At 39.2% G+C, this 18,639-nt stretch overlaps 1 protein-coding gene across 4 annotated transcripts in view; it reads right to left on the bottom strand.

The window, feature by feature from the left end:
* nrxn2a (neurexin 2a) overlaps window positions 1-18,639 on the bottom strand; it is a 98,881-nt gene that overhangs the window by 66,289 nt on the left and 13,953 nt on the right. For 2 of the 4 annotated variants that reach the window (XM_033326347.1, XM_026369842.2), the window contains exons 2-6: window positions 11,402-12,551; window positions 10,639-10,659; window positions 5,699-5,728; window positions 5,447-5,458; window positions 97-398 (exon numbers count right to left, since the gene is read on the bottom strand). In XM_033326347.1, the coding sequence (XP_033182238.1) occupies window positions 97-398; window positions 5,447-5,458; window positions 5,699-5,728; window positions 10,639-10,659; window positions 11,402-12,104 (1,068 nt within the window). In that variant the 5' untranslated portion in view covers window positions 12,105-12,551. Of the gene's footprint in view, window positions 1-96; window positions 399-5,446; window positions 5,459-5,698; window positions 5,729-10,638; window positions 10,660-11,401; window positions 12,552-18,639 lie in introns of those variants that run through there. The other 2 variants (XM_033326346.1, XM_026369843.2) reach the window with 2 other exon arrangements.

Raw genomic sequence — 18,639 nt, 5'->3', positions numbered from 1 at the left:
AATCTACATACATGCCTTTTGTGAATGTGACTTTCTTATTCTTGAAAACCAAAATCGCAGGTTATTACAGCCACTGCATAAATGCAATATACACACCTGGCGAAGGTTGCGTGTCACTCGAACGTCATGCCACGCGTTGTCATTGAACTTTCCACTGGTAGGCTCCACCAGGGCCTCAAATGCACCGGAGCCCAGGTTGATGACCAGCCAGAGAGCACCGTTCCTCAGGGACAGGTTGACATAGTCAGCAGATTTCCCTGTGTGTAGCAGCAAGCCGTTCCTCTGCAGCGTACGGAAGGACAGTGTGATCTCATCCAAACTGCTCTGTATGGGTGTCTGGGAGAGGTTGTAGCTGAAGAACTCGTTCCCTTTAAAGGTGGCCACCGACTCCTTCTGCCCTAAGAGGGGAGAGGAAACATCTTAGATAATTGTTTCAGAGACTGCACAATATATTCCCTACTTTGGTGACATATTGAGATAGAGTGGGGCTTTAGTGTGTGAGGAAGCACTAAATATAGCAGAAAATAAACAGAACATATTTGGTGCTATTCAACACGCATTTCAATCAAGACTAACTTGAACAAATCATAGACATACATACATGTTTGTGGAGCTATTTACATTAGAAATCCCTAAAGTACATGCTGTTAATGAGATCACGTGATTTAGTGTGTTGTTTGCACATGAAAGGTTAAGTCTGCCAATAGTCTATATTTTTCTTACTGCAAGCAAATCCCATGACGGGACAAAAACCTGCAGTAAGCCGATCCAAAGTATTTTATTTCTATGAAACTTCTTATATATTTTAGACTTAATAGTTCTTTCAAGAATAAAAAGTCAGAGCTATAAATCATCTCTCCTTTAAAATTGGCTGAGAGAGAAGAGTGCAATAGCTGGTTGGTTGTTTTCTGACAAGGATCCCCAAAATACCTGCCTTTATTATGCTGCATGACAAAGGAAAACATCCTCTGCTGACTTGGTTAATAGAAGAGAGACACATATACAGTACATTCCTGGCGTTACTCATTCATCCTTAACCGGCTTTGTTACTTGCATTAAGCACTTTACTGTTTAATGAACCATCCTTTGTTTTTTGTGTTACACATTCCTCTATGCAATAAAACCTCTTCTTCCACTGACAGAGTAGGGACAAAAATCTTATTTCAACTGACCATACAGTACATTTGGTCCAAGGTGTTCAATATACAAGATAAATATGAATATAATATGAATATAGAAACATATACAAAAGAACTGCACCATTCTTATCCCGTTAATTAAAATAATACGGGTACTATAGTTTCCTTTGAGTCAATATTACATGCACTATCTATGGCCTTTATCTATAGCTACTATATGGTACTATGAATAAATATAAAATAAATAGAAATAAAAATAATTGTTAGTTTGCAAAGAAACACAATGTTTTCTACATAATTTTAAACACTTACATCTTGACCAGACCTTGGACCAGAGTGTCTCAAACTGAAACTGAGACGGTACTGCATTGTTGGCTTGCATGTTAGTAGTCATAAGATTTGTTGACAATAAAAGAAGTACAGAATAACGCCAGCCTTGCTTGTGATTCTTTTAAAATGCCAATATCGTAGCATCAGGCTGAGCTAAACATCTATATCACACTCACATTGCAAAGGATTGCTATTGAATGATGAAACATACAGTAAAAATGTAACCGCTCTAACAACTTCACCCAAATGTCCCAATAAAAACGAAAGAAGATGCTGGTTTTTGTTTACTTCATTGTATCCTAGACTTCCCAGTAAGTAAGTAAGTTGCTTAGACTCATACAATTGACATCATTAAGAATGGATAAGAAAGTATTTAGGAGAGAGTTATGAAACTTAAGTCTGTGACATGTAGCATCCTGAGAGAAAACAGCAGCAAACTGAGCCTGGCACTGCAGTAGCAACACGTTACACAGCTATGTATTAAACTCTGTGTTGTTATATTACCGATGTGACTCTGCCTTCTTGTATACTGAATTAGAAAAACCCATTGTGTTCTATTTTGCTTCACAGTTCACCAAGGTCTCGCACAAACAGTATGGTATATTAACTTATTCTGACACCCACTCTTGATCTATGCAGTATTGAAATCTACAGTAAAAATCACAATTCAAGGGTGGCAGCTATTGACATTAAGCTATTATTTCGCATGCAACACTAGATTAATGTTAAATATTATATAACACAGTTCTTGAACTCATAAGTGGGCTGTAAAAAACTAGTATACAGACCCCTTCGTTTGCTTGTTTGTAAGATGCAGTCTTTGAGCTACTGAGCGAGCTGTTTCAAGCTAGAAGGATAAGCTGTCACTTATGTTTATTTGTACAGTAAATGTCTCCTTTGGAACTCCAGGGACAACTTAAGCCAGCAGGATCAGTGGTCCCATTAGTCTCTGTTGTCTGTGCAGTGCAGTTATTCAACTACTGAACAGACATCAACCTATTGCACCATTGCTGTTCGACCTAAATGTATAAAACTTAACTGATGTTGTAAGTAAACCCAAGTGCAGATGCAGAGTCAGTAAAAACCCAGCTAAAGCCAGCATATAGTGGCTGAGAAAATGGTTATGGGGACGAAGAAGGTCTTATTTAGCAAAGCATGGGTGGATAAGCACCATAATATGTGCATGTCCTGTGGTATATTTCTGTCATTCCTGGATTTCTCTTTGGAAGATGTTACTAGCAGATGTTACAGCCGGCCATATCTCTGCTTTCCTGCTTACCAGTATGTGGCTCATTGTCTGCAGCAGTAATGTTTACAAGCTTGTGAAAAAGGCAATACTGGCTGTGTTTACCCTGACACAAGACAGACTTTGGCTCCAATTTGGAGGAAATGTCGTCAGAGACATTGGCTGCAGTCAGTGCACTAGCTGAAAGAACGTTTTATGCAGCCGATGTGGGGGTAGAGGCATCAACCTTCGACCTTGGCTGCAGCTCTAAGATCACTGGGCCAAGCCATCTCTCCATGCAAATGGCTGCTCATATGGGCAGAAGGAGAAGGCACAGCAAAATATAACGGCAGCATCAACAATCTCTAAATGTCTCCCTTCCTTCTTTTCTCCTTGTCACTGTCTTCCTGCTTTGTGACACCCCCTTCTCTCTGTCTTTCCACACATTATCCTTGCATCCCTGTGTTTGAAACCACTCGAAATTCAGAATGGACGCTAAAGCATCCTGGGTTTCACTTGAGCACTGGACAAATTAAGTGTCAGGTAGCCAGCGTTGCCCCTGTATTCATGACCGATAAGGATTATCTGTGCAGGCACTGCCCAGAGATGCAGTACACATTAGCTGGGAGGCTGACTGTTACATCATGAGGTATGACATAGCCTGTAGACATCAAGCAACTTGCTATCAGATAGGAAGACTTTATCTTCTACTACTTCCTATTAGCTCTCTTACAGTTAAACTGTGCTGCTGTGCCTGTACCACATGAAAAATGTCAACACACAACAAAATCACCAGTGTTAAATTGACTCTGGGAGTGATAAATTTGACTCAGTTGAACATTAACAAGAGTTTATTGAACACTAGTGACTTTGCTGTGTGTGTATTTCTCATTAATACTAAACTTTTAATTGCAGAGTTACTGTCTGCATCTCATGATCAGAGCTGGTTGCACTCAAACCTAAGTTCGGGCAGCAGTTTCCTATTGCTCTGGAGGCGGAGACGTGTGTAAACTTCCAGCCTCCAGTGAGCTACACCTGTGTCTGAATAATCTCAGTATTTACAGTATGTGTCTGTGTATATCAGTACAAACTACCAAATAATTATTGGACTGAAGCATATCCACAAGCAGCTGCTCTCAGATTTCCTAAAGTCTGCAAGATTTTAATTAATTCATAAACTGTGGGAGTCTTCCCAGAGAGGGACAACTGTGTTGTATATTTGATTGGAAATTATTTATGACCAAATAAATACAGATTGTATCCGAACACTCTTGAGTATGCCCTCAGGCTAAAGCTGGAACATCATCACAGTTAATAACAAATGTTTGTTATAACACTAAACGGCTGATTAAAACTCATCTCATTTATATCACACAAAGTCAAATGTACAGTACTTTGGTACTAACTGTAGTGCTACGTCTGAGTATCGCTTGAAGGGTTGTACAGTTGAGGCAGTAGCACATCTTACCGCTCTGTTGTGTCAGCACACCCATCAACTAAAGTGGGATCTTAAATTGAACATTATCTTTTGGCCCGGCGAAGACTGATTAGTTCTTCTTAACATGAACGACTTTGTCCCAGAGCAAGTAACCAAAGAATCCAGACCTTAATTTATAATGTCACAGTCATGTACAGCCTCAAGCTGCACTATTTATAGTGGGTAAAAAACTGGTGTAATCATACTGTGAAGTATTTTTCAAGCCTTTTCTTCTACTGTAAATGACCTTGATATTAGTGTTATCAGTTCTACACCAGAAAAACGTACATGAGAACACCCAGGGTACTGGCACACACTGCTTTCATCTTCACAGATTAGTGTTACATGGGAATAGTGTAATTCAAAGATGATTTACAAAGCCATTTCAGTTTAAATCAGCAGAATATTTATGATAAAGGAACTGTAATGACAAGTAAAAAAAATACACTGTTCAAATCAGTAATTTCTAGCAAACCTCGTAAGATGTTTATTTTCTCAAAACAGTCAGGGTAACACTTTGGCAATGAAGAAAATGAAGATGTGAGTGGTGTATTATAGTGGTTGGTGGGTCATCAAAGCCAAGTCTCTATGTTTAGAGACAACAGTGATTGCCATGGAGACAGGATGGTGACTTTTATCTCAATCTCATACCATGTTGCAGAAAACACAAAGCATAAATACAGGAGACATTATGGCCAGTGCCTCCCACAGGATTCTGCCAAAAGTTTTGTATTTGCCTCAGATTAATGTTTGCCTCGTAAAAGATTTTACATAGTGGTGCTGCAGCTCTACTATAATTCAAATGTTAGCACTTGAGTTAAAATCAGTTTACAGTGTGTGTAAATGATACACTGCGTGCTAGCCTTGTGTGGATAACTTTCTGAATCTTATTTGCTGGCAAAACCCTGCTACAGCTTGTAAAAACATCTTTTCTATCAGTAGTTTGAAATATCTTTTTTTTACCCCATCTATCCTGTTAACATATTTCTAATATAATGTAGAAATCATTTAAAGGAATGTTATTTGCAATCGCCTGATGAATGACCATTAAAAAAAAGACCATGTTTAAGAAATCAGTCCTATCTCATAACTGGTTTGAGATAGGACTCAAAAAAGTTATGTTTGTGTTTACTTTCTATTTTAAAAGGAAATGCCTGAGAGACAACGCTGACATGAAATCTCTTTATTCTTTATTACTGACACCTCTTTATTACCTTTTAAAAAAGAAACCCATGAAACTAAACCGAAGAGATGCTATGAGCATAGATGCATTACCTTGGCGAAAAACTGTAGAGGTCAAAGGTGATGTTCCAGTAGCTCAGTCAGTGGTCAGGACAAGGGTTTGACGGACAAAATTTGAGTGAGTAGTGAACATAACATGACAGGAAGCAAAAACGAATAGGCAAGTATATGAGAAAAGAGGAGAGGAAATATTAGTGCAGCACAATCAACTAAAATGATTTCAGGGGAAGGGAAATGTTGTGATCAGGTGGTTGGGAAGGAAAAGCAAACCAACAGACCCCATACCTTGGCGGTTTAACATCAGGTGCGCCAGACCTTGAGGGAAAGAACAGAAAAAAGGATACGAAAACAGGAAGTTCATAAAGAGGTTTGGGAGAACAAAAGCATTGTCACAATGTTGGACTGCAGTTTGTGACAGACATCCTGGGGTAGGTACGGATGTCAAAGTTCAAACTTAAACATAAAGGGGAAATCAAACGAAAAACAGACAGACATCTCAAGGGAGGAGAGGGAAGGCAAGGAAAGAAAAAAAACATCTTGGTCTGTGCAACCCTTTTTAGGTAGTTGCTCACACAGATGCTTTTTTCTTAATGGAACACATACTGTATGTTTACTGGATGCAGATAGCGTTTGAGATGCACTGTACCCGATATATGTCGAACCTGCTTTACATCGCAAAGGCCTAATGTGAAGGTTACACTTGGGAAAGTTAGTTCTCTGATCTTTATGATCTCCGAGGGGCCACTCATCTCTACTGCACACACGTGTTTTGCATGTTAGTGCTCAGCCAACCTAGATGAGCCTGACTAACCTTGGCAGCTTTTTATGAGGGCAGAAGTGACACCACTGCTTTTCCTTTATCAACTATCACACTATTCTACAGGATTTAACATCTATTAGAGTTCAATAGATTTAGAGGGTAGGATATAAGGACTGGGCACTGGCCTTGACATGATATAGAAACCATCAATAACCAGGCAGCAGTGTTCTGCCACATCTAACCTTTGAGATTTGGGGAAAATAGCAGAAGGGAATTGAGATCTTGTGTTGCACAATGTTGGAGCCTCACTAACTATAAACCATCACAATGCAGGTCAGCTAAGAAAAACAGCATCCCACCACCATGTTTTGCCAAGTTGAAGGTGGAGGAGTTGATCCAAAGCAAAGACTGCAGTGCTGAACACAGGAACCAACTGCAGTTAGTAGTAAGACAAAGAGTATACTCCTACCAAACGGGGCGCATAATCATCGAGTGAGGATAATTACAGTGTAAGACTCTCTACCAGTGATACTGGGATCAAATGAAAACTGGTAAAACTGACAGAAATCTGTGGAAATAAGCTGAAAATGCATTGTGCTTATTTCCATGTGTACCTTCAGTCTCTGTCCTGTTTGAAGCACAGACACAGACAAACACAGACATATCCCAGTAGGTCAACCAGAAATTATAAGCCATACCTCTCCTGCTCCTCTTGCCAAAAAGGAAATGTTGATGACACATGTAACACTTCTGCTGAGCACATGAGCTGCACTGTGCCAGCCAACACAAACAGCACTCATCAGTGCATCAGCAGCCTGAGACTCTCCTAAAGCAAGTGACTCTCCCACAGTTAAAGTCCCGAGTCAGTCATTAGATAAAACTTTATTAAGGGACAAGTCACTGGTGCACAAATCTCCTCCACATGTCCCACAGAACAAGACTCTTCAAGCTGCAACTATTGGTGTAGAATGGACATGATTACCCCTGGGATGGTCCTTGCCTGCCAACACACAGGCTTTTGATACAGTGTGCCATTGCAAAGCCAGTGGCTGAGCCTCTGCTTAGACAGGATTTATTCACAAACCTGTCTACATTACAACATAAAAAGCTGCAACTTATGTATATGCAAGGACACATTTTTATTCCCCAGGTGGACATAGTTGAACTTCTTCATATGCACATCACTATGTTCTAAAATTGAAAAAACAAATAAAGAAAAAAAGAAAATCAACAATAAACAAACCCACCACCAAGCAAGACAGCGGGAGAAATATCTAATTCTTTCCATCTGCTTGTCTTTATTCCAGGTGGGCATGTGGGGGGATAGTTTGTCCATTATCTAGTGATAAAGCAAAAGCACTTACAAAGCCAGACTCCATTGCTTCATCAAGTGGGGAATAGCTTCGTGTAACCCAAAGGATTCACAGCTTTGAGGACTGCACAGTCTTCTGATTTTTGTCAAGCACTGGGGTGAGGAATACTGACCTGCATTCTTGACTAATGCGTCTCTGACTAATGGAGACTGATACTGGTGACTACAACAGGTCAATGCAAGCAGCACCTATCAAGTGCCTCCTCCAACAATGTAATCTTTGATTGCGACTGTGCAGTTGTCATTTGGTGGAGTGGTGTTGTTGTTGCCCTTGTAGAGGGGCACCCAGCCCTTGAATATGCTCATCTTATTTGGCTGAGCCTGACATCCAAATCTCACTGCGTCAAAATGCAGATACAACTGTAGAGACTCTTCCTACTGGTGATTTACTAGCTTTCTAATAGAAATTAGAGCCTGACTTAACAGTATAAGATGAGATTCGGGGAAAACAATTGTATAACTAGATAATGGTAGCTCATTTTAGCATCTTAGCAGGTTACCTTTAGGATTCTTTTGACTTGGACTCATTATATGAATATATTTCAGTATTTACTGTAATAAATCGTACTGCAACAAAAGCTGCTTCTTAACAACTGCTGTTGTTTCAATCCATTAAGCATGTTGTAACTCACATATCAATTAAAATGCTATGAAATCAACGTAGGTTTAGTTGGGTAAAACCTGCTGCCATGCTGTCATTGAAGAATTTATGTCTGTGAACTGCTATAATAGAAAAATGCATCTTTTGTTTCATATATTGTTATTTTTTTTTGCTGAACATTTGGAGACACTCCTATCTTAGCAAGTTTAATTAGACATATACAGTGTCAAAAACAAATGCAGATGTTTAAGGACCTCTCAGTCGTTATTGTGACATTAATTAGTGGGCACCTAAGAAGAAAGAGCCATTTCATGAGGATTAGGATTTGCCAAATTTGTTTTTCCACGAAACGTACAGTTTTATAAAGCCTGTTGTAATGAAGGATTAGACCAAGGTCACTGCTGCTGAAAGATGCAAGCCCACCAGGACCAGTTTTCTCTCTTTTCCAAGATGTCTATACTTGCGTTTTTATCCCTAAAGTTATTAATGTGCCATTATTGTGCGATTACACATTAGAATCCAAAAGCAGAAAAGGAAACAAAAACAAAAAAAAACGATCACGATGTGTTTGCACTCAGCGTGCGTGTGTGTGTTGTGTACGGATTTCCTATACGTTTGAGCGAGTCCTCTCTGTTCTGTATCTGCTTTGTGCGGTGGCTCTCCTTATCTTTCGTTCACAGACCTGTTTTTTTTTTTTTTTGCTCACAAAACATCAGAGGATGCTGCACTCCTTTTTTTTTCATTAGAGTATGCCCCACCATGCCCTTTGTCCGCATGGGTCGACAGGAGCCCACATGCTGCACACTGTAGATGTACCAAGGAGACTCACCTGCTGTGCCAAAGGTTTTCAATGCCTTAAAGCAGTTCCCCAGACAAATAAAGATAATTTCTGCACCACTTAAAACCTACAACAAGGACCAAATATAGCATATAGGTTACCATCTTTGCCAGCTCTGGGGGAAGGAGGTGATTTAGCTAATGCTTACTGTACAGTAGATTTGTCTATTTCTATCCGTGCCAGGACAACAGCACATGGAGTGCTTTGCAGTGGTGGATAGTAGAAAAAAAAAACAGCTGGGGAGTGTGATTTTGCTGTTGTCATTGTTATTTTTATGTATTCTGCATTAGGGATCGTCTCCATGTCGAGCTTTAATCCAATATTCAACATTCTGATGTACTCTCTTTGCAGCATGCCATTTAATAATGGCGGCCTTTTTGCTGTGAGTAGAGCAACACCATATTTGCACATATTAAGAATGATTAATGGCTGTTTTTATGGAAGTTTTGTAGCTATAAATCCCATTAACTATTACTGGAGCATATAACCATACACCACAGTCACTATATCTTCCTTATTTGCTGTTTTAAATATGGCATAGACAATCAATGCTGTATCAAATATCAAAACATTAGTAATATTGATTTTACCAATCTGCATTTATTGTCATTAAATCAACTCTACACTCATATGCTTGTATTCTGCGTAACAATGTTAAGAGTCTATATAAAGATGATAAAATCCTTTTTTGTCTTTGAGTTTGTTTTGCTGTCATACACCAAACAAGTGTCAGAGGCAGGATCTTGGAAAGCAGGTGTGCATGTGCATTTAGAGTCGGTGAGAGTAATTCATAATGTGCAACGGTTCAGTGCACTTTGTGCTGGTCTCCTGAGCTTGTTGGCTGCCCTTTCACAAAAACCAGCAGTCCTTAATGGAGAGATGGATGCTCCACTCTGACACCGACTAAACAAATCTTTCTCCTCACTTTCAATCTTCATTTCACGTTCAGTATGTGCACCTCATTAGAAACCAATCCTGTCTAATTGTGATAAGTTAAATGGAAGCCAGTAACAAGAGAAATCTCTCTTTTCCTGCTTAAAGATAAGTTCCTTTTCAGAGAATAGGTAATAAATGTACCTACAGTAAGTAACATCATGATTACAATTTGATAGATTTCAAGGCCTCAGTATTCAGCCAGAAGAACTGTACCATCGTGTGTGACTCCACTCGAAGTCCTTAGAGCATAATGGCACAAAAAATGTGCAAAATCCTAATACTAAATGTAGTGTAGATGAGGAATATATGCACTAAAGAGAGAGAGGGAAAAATACAGTTAAGTTAAAAATAATAAAACAAAGCATCTTCTACAGTCATTTTCTCCGCGATGCAGTATATGAATGCTTCCCATATTGTGCCACCCCCACATACTCTGCAGACCTCTCCAGTCACCTTGAGTACACTGATTATATATACAATGAGCATTCAGCACATTTAGCGTTTTTCTTTAGTGACCTCATGACCAGTGATAGCATATCTCCTTTTAGTTTAATTTCTTGGATGTCAGAACTGCAGTCCAAACTGACAATAACCACCTGATAATAAACCAAACACACTTGCAGACACTGATGCTGTGGTAATAGCTTTGGCAAATAACAGCATCGTGGAAAACAAATTATGCTCATCATTATGCTCATTACATAACACATTGTCTTACCTGGGGCTTCTTTCTGGACAGCTGCAGGACAGTAAAGAAAAACAGACATATTTAATGTTAACATAAAGATATTTTAACATCAAACCACCACCTATCTGAACAGATGCATCTATACAGAGCACAGTCTGTGATTTGTTCTGTTAATATAAGTTTCAGCATTAACTGTACTGACTCTTTGTCTCGTACTGTTCCCTGAATAAGAAATCAACATCTATCCTGTTTAATGTCTTTGCTGAAAACATGCAAGCAGCGGCCACATTAGGAAGCTGTTATTCTCTATGACTTGTGAAAATAACTGCTGAGAGAGCTGGACTTCAAGCAGCCTTTAAGTACTGCAGTAGTGTGCTTTGACCTGGATTATGTCTAAGTAGGTTTTATTGATTATTCTCTGGAGCTCAATAATGATGTATATTTAGAATGGGATATTAATAAGATATTTAACTGTTTAAAGGCCAAACATTTTCAGTAGTCAGAATGAGTACAGTAGAACGGCATCAAAAAAGAAGACAAATCATAATAATTACACAGTTATTAACAATTAGCATTTACCATGTGACTACTTACACCACTTATGGCTGCTGTTTAACAAAAGATTATTAATGCATAGATTAATAAACCAATATTAGTATGCCTCCATTATAAGTTCATAAAAAGCGACACATTATGTTTTAATCGTTAACCAACTTAAAGTAACACTGAATACTGAAACAGCAACTTAGAAAATACACTAGTACCGACAAAAGAAGGATGATATTATCCTCACCTTCATGGCAGTACCTTCCCCTGTAGCTGGTATTTATACAGTCACAGAGGATCTCTCCTTGGCTAACAGAGCACAGGCCTTTGTTGCTGCAGGGAGAGTGTGTAGCACATATGTACTCCAAATCACTATGAACAGCTTGACCATCCAGCAGTACTGGTAGTGCCTCCCCCAGCTTCAAATTGGCTATAAAGCCCTGGAATGGTGGCTCGTATTTAACAGTGCTGGATGTCAGAGCGGAAAGGCGCACGTCAGGCGAGATCCCACCCACATAGAGGTCACTGGCCACTACCATCTCTTTTCTCTTGGACTTCACCTCAGCCACCTTCTCCTCGTTGTCCACCACCAGCCTGGTCTCATTGTAATTACGAGAAAGAAGGACTCTGTGCCAGCGCTGGTCATTGATGCGCGTCTCTGTGTGCAGAGAGGCTGGTTCAGCGCAGTGGATTGTGAAGCGCATCTGGAGCCTCCCATCTTCAACTAAAAGCTCCAGGAAGTCACAGTTCCCTCCATCATCCAGATACAGCACCAGGGCTTTGCTGATGCTGGTTTTCAGGATAAAGCTGAGCTCACCTGTTGTCTTAGCATCCCACTGGCCATAGCGTGTCCACTGACCAGGAACCCCCTCATATTCCAAAGCTATCCCTGTTATCACCAACGCAGCTAGCAGTAGTAAATGGGACACTTTGCTTTTACACATATCCATGGTGGTTACTGTCTACAATTACTGTCTCCTCTGTGCTTTCTAATTAAAATGTAATCAACACAGCTCTGAGGAAGAAATGTTATCTAGTGTCAACACTTCCTTTGTTATCACCCTAGAATTGGAGGAAATAAGACTGCAGTGCCCACATGCATTAAAAGCGTGCGTTTCTTTAGCCTTGACTGTCTATCCAGATTCTCTTTGCCATCTCTCCATGGGTGACATGAGACAAAGTGAACAAATGAGACACAATGCAGGAGACTTTGCATCTACTTTGAATCGGCTGAGAAAGAGAACAAACAACACAAGTGATCCACAATACTGCGTGCTTCCTCGTCTTCGCCATCCAGTGCCTTGGCCTCCATCCAGCACTGTTCCTCTTAGTTCTCCATGGGTTAGTTAGGCATTTAGCCTAGGCACAGCCTCCATTCTCCTCAGCCTCCCAGCAGCCTAAGACATAAAGAAGAAAGCATAATGAGGTAAATTAGGTACATAAGGTACAGCAATTATGAACAACATCTAAACATTCATTATAAATACATTATATAAACAATAAAAATAAAGTGAAGTTAAAGGTTTCAACTGTACTGTTGTTACAACAACTTGATGTTGCCTGATGGTTACTATAAAGATCACATACTGTAAGGGACAGAGATTTTAGCAACAGGCCCACAGCACATCGCATCGGCCAATAAGCATCTCAATGGTGGTGCCTCGCCTCACATCTTAAGATTCAGTCAGAAAGGGAAAAAGAAGGTCTTGCTAGTTTACTGAGACCTATGCTGCTTTTCAAGAAGCTGGTGAGAAAAGTCTATTTCATAAGCACCCCCACAGATGTTTTGGTGCAATGCATGGCCTCACTAACTTCAGTGATCTTGAGCTCCTTAAGCCTTCTGCACTCCCTGGGCTCAAGCTAAGACGATACAGCTAAACAACGCATGCAGACCAGTGGCCGGGAGCGAAGAAAAGGAAGAGGTCTGTGTTAGAAACAAACGAACAAACAAAAAATACTTCAATACTTTATAATAACAAAGGAGTGTGCGTCTCCCAGGCTTTTGGAAACAAACATCAATCTACCCTGACTCCTTGCTACCAATCAGGCTACAAGATACTGGTGTTCAGTCATTGTGTGGAATAAAATCCAACACTACACATGCGTATTAAGAGATACATTTAGTATTTAAAAGATGAGTGCTGTTTATATATGTTTTCATTTTTAATGTCTACAGAGACCAAGTCAATAATAAATATATTCTACAGACAAGTAATATCTGTGTAGCTACAGACAAGTGTTGCTTATGCCTCTGAGCCAAAGAGCTCATTGCTGTCCAAAACCTATTAAAAACAAATAAAAGAGCAATCCTGGTGTGATCCAATTAAATGATCAAGAACTAAATCAGCTGCTACAATCTATTACAACCAATTTGCACAAAAGAGTGGAGAAACACAGTACTGCAGATCTCAATGATGCCTGTATATACAGCATGCCAGACATATAATCAAACTCAAAATCTGTTTAATTTCGAAAGCAGGTCGTACAGACAATGTTGAGCTTTCTGCTCTTACCATTTATAAAATGTACCAAAGTCACCCTGTCCACTCAAGAAGAGAAGGGAATGCAGACAATTTAAGTTCACATACAAGGAATTTATCCTTTCAGATTGAATCAATCTATCCACAATAAAAACGTACTACTGTAAATTATGTGTCAAAATAAAGGTTTCCAATAGAGCTAATTATTCTGATAGCAAAGAATAATCTTTACGTTATGTGAAACAAGAGTTTCACTCATGTATAGGTTTTTTTATACAAGCAGAAGCATTTCATGCAAGTTCTCTGCCACTGAGAAAAATATTATATATGTTTGAGTCTCTGGAGAATTACAGCTTCTATTGGGTCTCCAGGTCATGAGGGACTACGAGTTGGGTTTCCTCACTAAAGGTAGATGTCACAAGACTATGTGCATCACAGAAAAAATTATCAAAGGCTCTCCCCAAAGCATCAGAGAGCTCCAGGCTGGGAGAAAACCCTTCTGATAGACGGGTTTATCATGGGAATAGCTGCATCCTGGAAGGTCATAAAAACTGACACCCTCTGCACAGGATAAATTGCAATTTGCCAAGGTCAAATGGTGGTGTGTGAAATGCTTTTCAGAGCCTGGTGTAGCTGTATTTACATGGTTGACTTCTGCTGGTTTTAATTTAGACAAACAAAGCACTGGTATTTTAAAGACGAGGAGGTCTTGTGGCGCTTTCAGCTTTATGGCCTCACCACATGATTATTGTAATGCAGCAACTTCCATTTACATTCATTAAGCGCAACCTGTGCTCCAAGACATAATTCTAACACATATAAATGCACAAATAAGTAGGAGCAGATACCGTATATCCCCACGAGCAATGATGAATAATATACGTCTTGTGCTAACAACACTCAAATACAGAGAGCATATAACAACGGCACATTGTGACTATCTGTATTTATAGACAATTTCTATGGAATTACATTTTCAGGAAAACTTAAGGAAAAGTTTCTTTCCAGCAATAGTGAGCTGACATTCAGATATGTCCTACAGTTATCACTCACTCCTTTTGCTCCTAAAAGTTTCACCAAGACCTAACATATCTCAGAGACTTAACACACACAGGACAGACATGACGTACAAAGGCCAATTTCTCAGGGTTCGGTAATGGGACACTAGTCTGGCAACCCCCACTCTGTGTATTTCCAGAGACACATTGTGAGTGTTGCTGGATTTTCTAAAGACCATTTATTTTTAATCAATATCAACACAATTTCTTCATGATCAAGAAAATCTAAGTCTAAAATATAAGTATAGGAAAGGATATTAAACCCATAAAAAACGCAAGGAGGAAATAAAACATGTTGCACTGTATAAATTAATTAGATGTTTTATGTCTTTAACATGATTGCTGTACTCTAGAAAGCTTGGTGAATCGATCGCGCAAGTATAGTACGCAGCCTTTAAAAAAGTAATAACAATGCAATAAAAAATATGAAGCCTTCGGTGTGTGTGGACCCGGTGTCGCTGAACTCACTATTGATCACACAATAACAATGCATCAAGATGTAGTGAGGTGTTTACATTTACACTTGTTATCATATTGCCTCCTTGACATTTAATGACTTTCTCCCTGAGTAACATACTCTTTCTTCATTAAAACCAACAGGTCAATTACGCACCATGGTAACAATCCAGGGGAAGGACACCAGGGGTGGTTAGTTAATCAAATTTTATTGCGGGATGAAGCCACGACCAACAACCTGCTGTACCTGATACCGCAAAACTGTGCATACTCTATAAGTGAAATAGACAAATGCATCCAGTTATGAACTAAATTTTGTATATAATATGTGTTTCACCTGCTCTATTTTTATTCTCATGATTTTGAGCAGGTTTACTACTGGAATATAAATATGAGCTTGGTAGGTCGATGTAATGACACTGCTACACCATAATGCATTTTTCATACACAGATGTGTTATTATACCACAACCAATACCAATGTTGGTCCTTTATGTAGTACTATTAGCACATAAACACCAGAATACATTATTTGCAACATGCACTTTTACAGTACACTGTAGCTGACTGAAGATATAGGACATGGCTGAATATGTCAAACACTGAAAAACATAATTACATACAGAACAAATGAAACATGTATTTTTCTTCTGCTCAGTCACTTTATTCTTTTCAATTGAGCAACTACAGAATCGATCTGGTATAGAACTAGCATCGCAGTGGTTAACAGGTTCAGCGAGAGGATTTGCTGCTACTAAAAGTCAACCTGCTACTGTGGGGAAGGACAGAGGGGCTGAAGGTTCAACGGTTACTGATTGTGCATGTGCAGATATCACACAGGCTCAACGCCGCAGGGGAGGGGACTGAACAGTTTCTGCTTGGATCCATGGCTGACACCAAACAACAGGGACCGTTGTGTGCTACTCGGTAACGTTTCAATGAACACAGTGGTCTTGAAGCAGCCCTCTGAAGAATCAATTGGATAAACAGGAGGAAGAGTGAAACAGGAGGTTGACTGGGAATAAAATGACAAACTCTCTTAACTATTGTACTTATGCTTGACTACTCTGACAGATATTGACAATAAGAGCTTTAATAATAGGCTGTGCATGTCCATGCTACTGTACAGCACACACTTAACTAAGCTTTGAATGAGACCATATTTTTTTTGAAGAAGCTTTAACAGGATTAAAGCAACATTTTTTTCTCATGTGCTACTGTGGCAGATAAAGTACATATTCTATGGTATCACTATTTGAAAGGCCTAGGCGTGTTTGAATTAGCCATGTGTCTAATTGCTTGTTGAAAAGGCATTTTACAGTATGCCGTTTGAGGCTGTATAAGAGACAGTTCAAGGTCTTGAATACATTGACTTTAGTTTAATGCTTCAATGAACTTCCAAGTGTTCTGAAATCATCCTTCTCTCTACAGTTTAATCAAGCAGGTTCCCGGATTATATTGCAGAAAAATGTAGTATTTGTACCCAATGTACTACATAGTTATTGTTCCCCAGCTGTTTAGCTCTATTCTTTTCATCCATCAATTTTGATATTAGAGGACCGTTGGAGGTTGAACACCACGTCATTCCCTAAATGGAGCCTGCAAGACTATGAAAGCAATTTCACTAGCCATATAGCAGTGAATGTAAGGAAAACCACATCTAATATGCACGCCCAATCTACTTGAGGCATGGATCTGTCATGGGTCTGTGCATTGAGTAAAAGTTCGGCTGCAAGTAATGACTTCTCACCGCACCTCTGTAATCTTTTACCTCAACCTTGGGACTCATAGTTTGAGTGCTGGAAGCAAAAGAGGGCATGTCTAAGGATGTTAACTAATGAAGTATCTATAACATTTTGGCACAGCGTTTGCGTGTGTAAAATTCCCTTTGACAGTGTCAAAGCAATTCCTGCAATTTCTATAAAAGCAGAATGGCACGGAAATAACCTCCTCTCTTTGATGGGGTTGACACAACTCTTAAGTTGTATCTTAAGAGCTCTCAGGCCTGTATGAAGAACCACATCAGCTGATACCTCAAGTCTGTTGAGGTATCTGAGACTTTAGAATAATCTCCCATCTCTGTTCTTGTTGGAAATCTTCACCCTGAAGTTTCTGCTAAGAGTGTAATTTTGTATTTCTCAAAGCAGAGCAGTAGGTTTACTTTAAAATGTAGGTGTTCACAGTAAACCGGCTCATGTCGGCTGGATTTAGATGAAAAACACATGAACATAACAAACACTGACAATCAAACTGCGATGTCTCTGCCATATTTTTGTGTCCTTGGTTGAATGTCTAAATTTGTACCAGACGCCAAACTGCAGGGGCAAATATTGAAAGACATTAAATTAATTAAAGATAGGAGAAGCACTTACTGTCATTAAAGCTCTGTGACTATGCTTCTCAAGTTCACAGCCCTCTGAATGATTTAAATTAAGACACAGAACAGAAGTATCGTCTCAGTGAGAAATCACATACACACCAATGGAAGAGTCGGCTGAATCGCTGTAAAACATTTCATGTTAAACAAGAAAAGAGCTGCGAGAATTATTACTGTTAATCACAGATTGAAACAATGACTCCAATATTGATACAAAGTTTTAATTAACCAATTTAAAAATGAAATCTAATTTGGCCTGATATGGAACAAAGACTGGCTTGACCTACATACACTGGGACATTTCTTTGATGGAAACTTTGGATTAGAGATTAAAGACATCATACATAATGGTTTCTGCCTTGGAACATTGCGTTCAAGTTCAAATATTTTTTTAAATTTAAATTTTCTTAATCACATTTTTTCGTTTTGCTGCTCTATTATTCTTTAGCATAGACTTCCAAGCACTGAAAATGTTTTACTTTGTTTGCTGTCTCATAATTAATCATTCATGCTTCTGTCTAGTTGCATGTTTTAATAATTACAGCGCGTAGCTGGGAATTGATTTCTTCAAATAACCACGAGACACAGATACATGCCGTCTGTTTTACGGAGAGGACAAAGTTTTAGGGCATGTGTAGTTCAGACTCCCGCTGATAATTGAGAGTCGAGGGCTTGGCTGTCATCTTCATTATTTACTTCTTCATATTTAATCAGGGTTCATAAGGAGACATAACGTACATAAAATAGATATTCAATACAGTATATATTTAGCTAGTCATGAATGTTTAAAAGCAGACTTAGTGTTAGTTTTCATGGCTGATGTTGAGTAACTCTGTAGTCACAGTTTTTTTTTTTTTCCTGGTTGTTCTCCTCTGGGGACCACAGGAGACGATCGGGGTCAACAAACTGGGAAGTAGTGATGCGTACTGTAGCAGACAAAGAGAGTGACCAGAGATTTTGAAGGCTACACTAAACCGTGCAGTAACTCCACATCATGTCAGCCAAAAGAAGAAGAAACTCTGTCAACTGTATTACAGATTTGCATTGTAATAACATAGACTGAGAACACTAATGATCTCTGCAACCACCATTATCACATACATATAAAATTTAAG

The sequence above is a fragment of the Anabas testudineus genome, chromosome 14, assembly GCF_900324465.2.
Source record: "Anabas testudineus chromosome 14, fAnaTes1.2, whole genome shotgun sequence".
Lineage (NCBI taxonomy): Eukaryota > Metazoa > Chordata > Actinopteri > Anabantiformes > Anabantidae > Anabas > Anabas testudineus.
The sequence above is the reverse complement of the archived record's forward strand: the minus strand, read 5'-3'. Positions and strand labels throughout refer to the sequence as shown.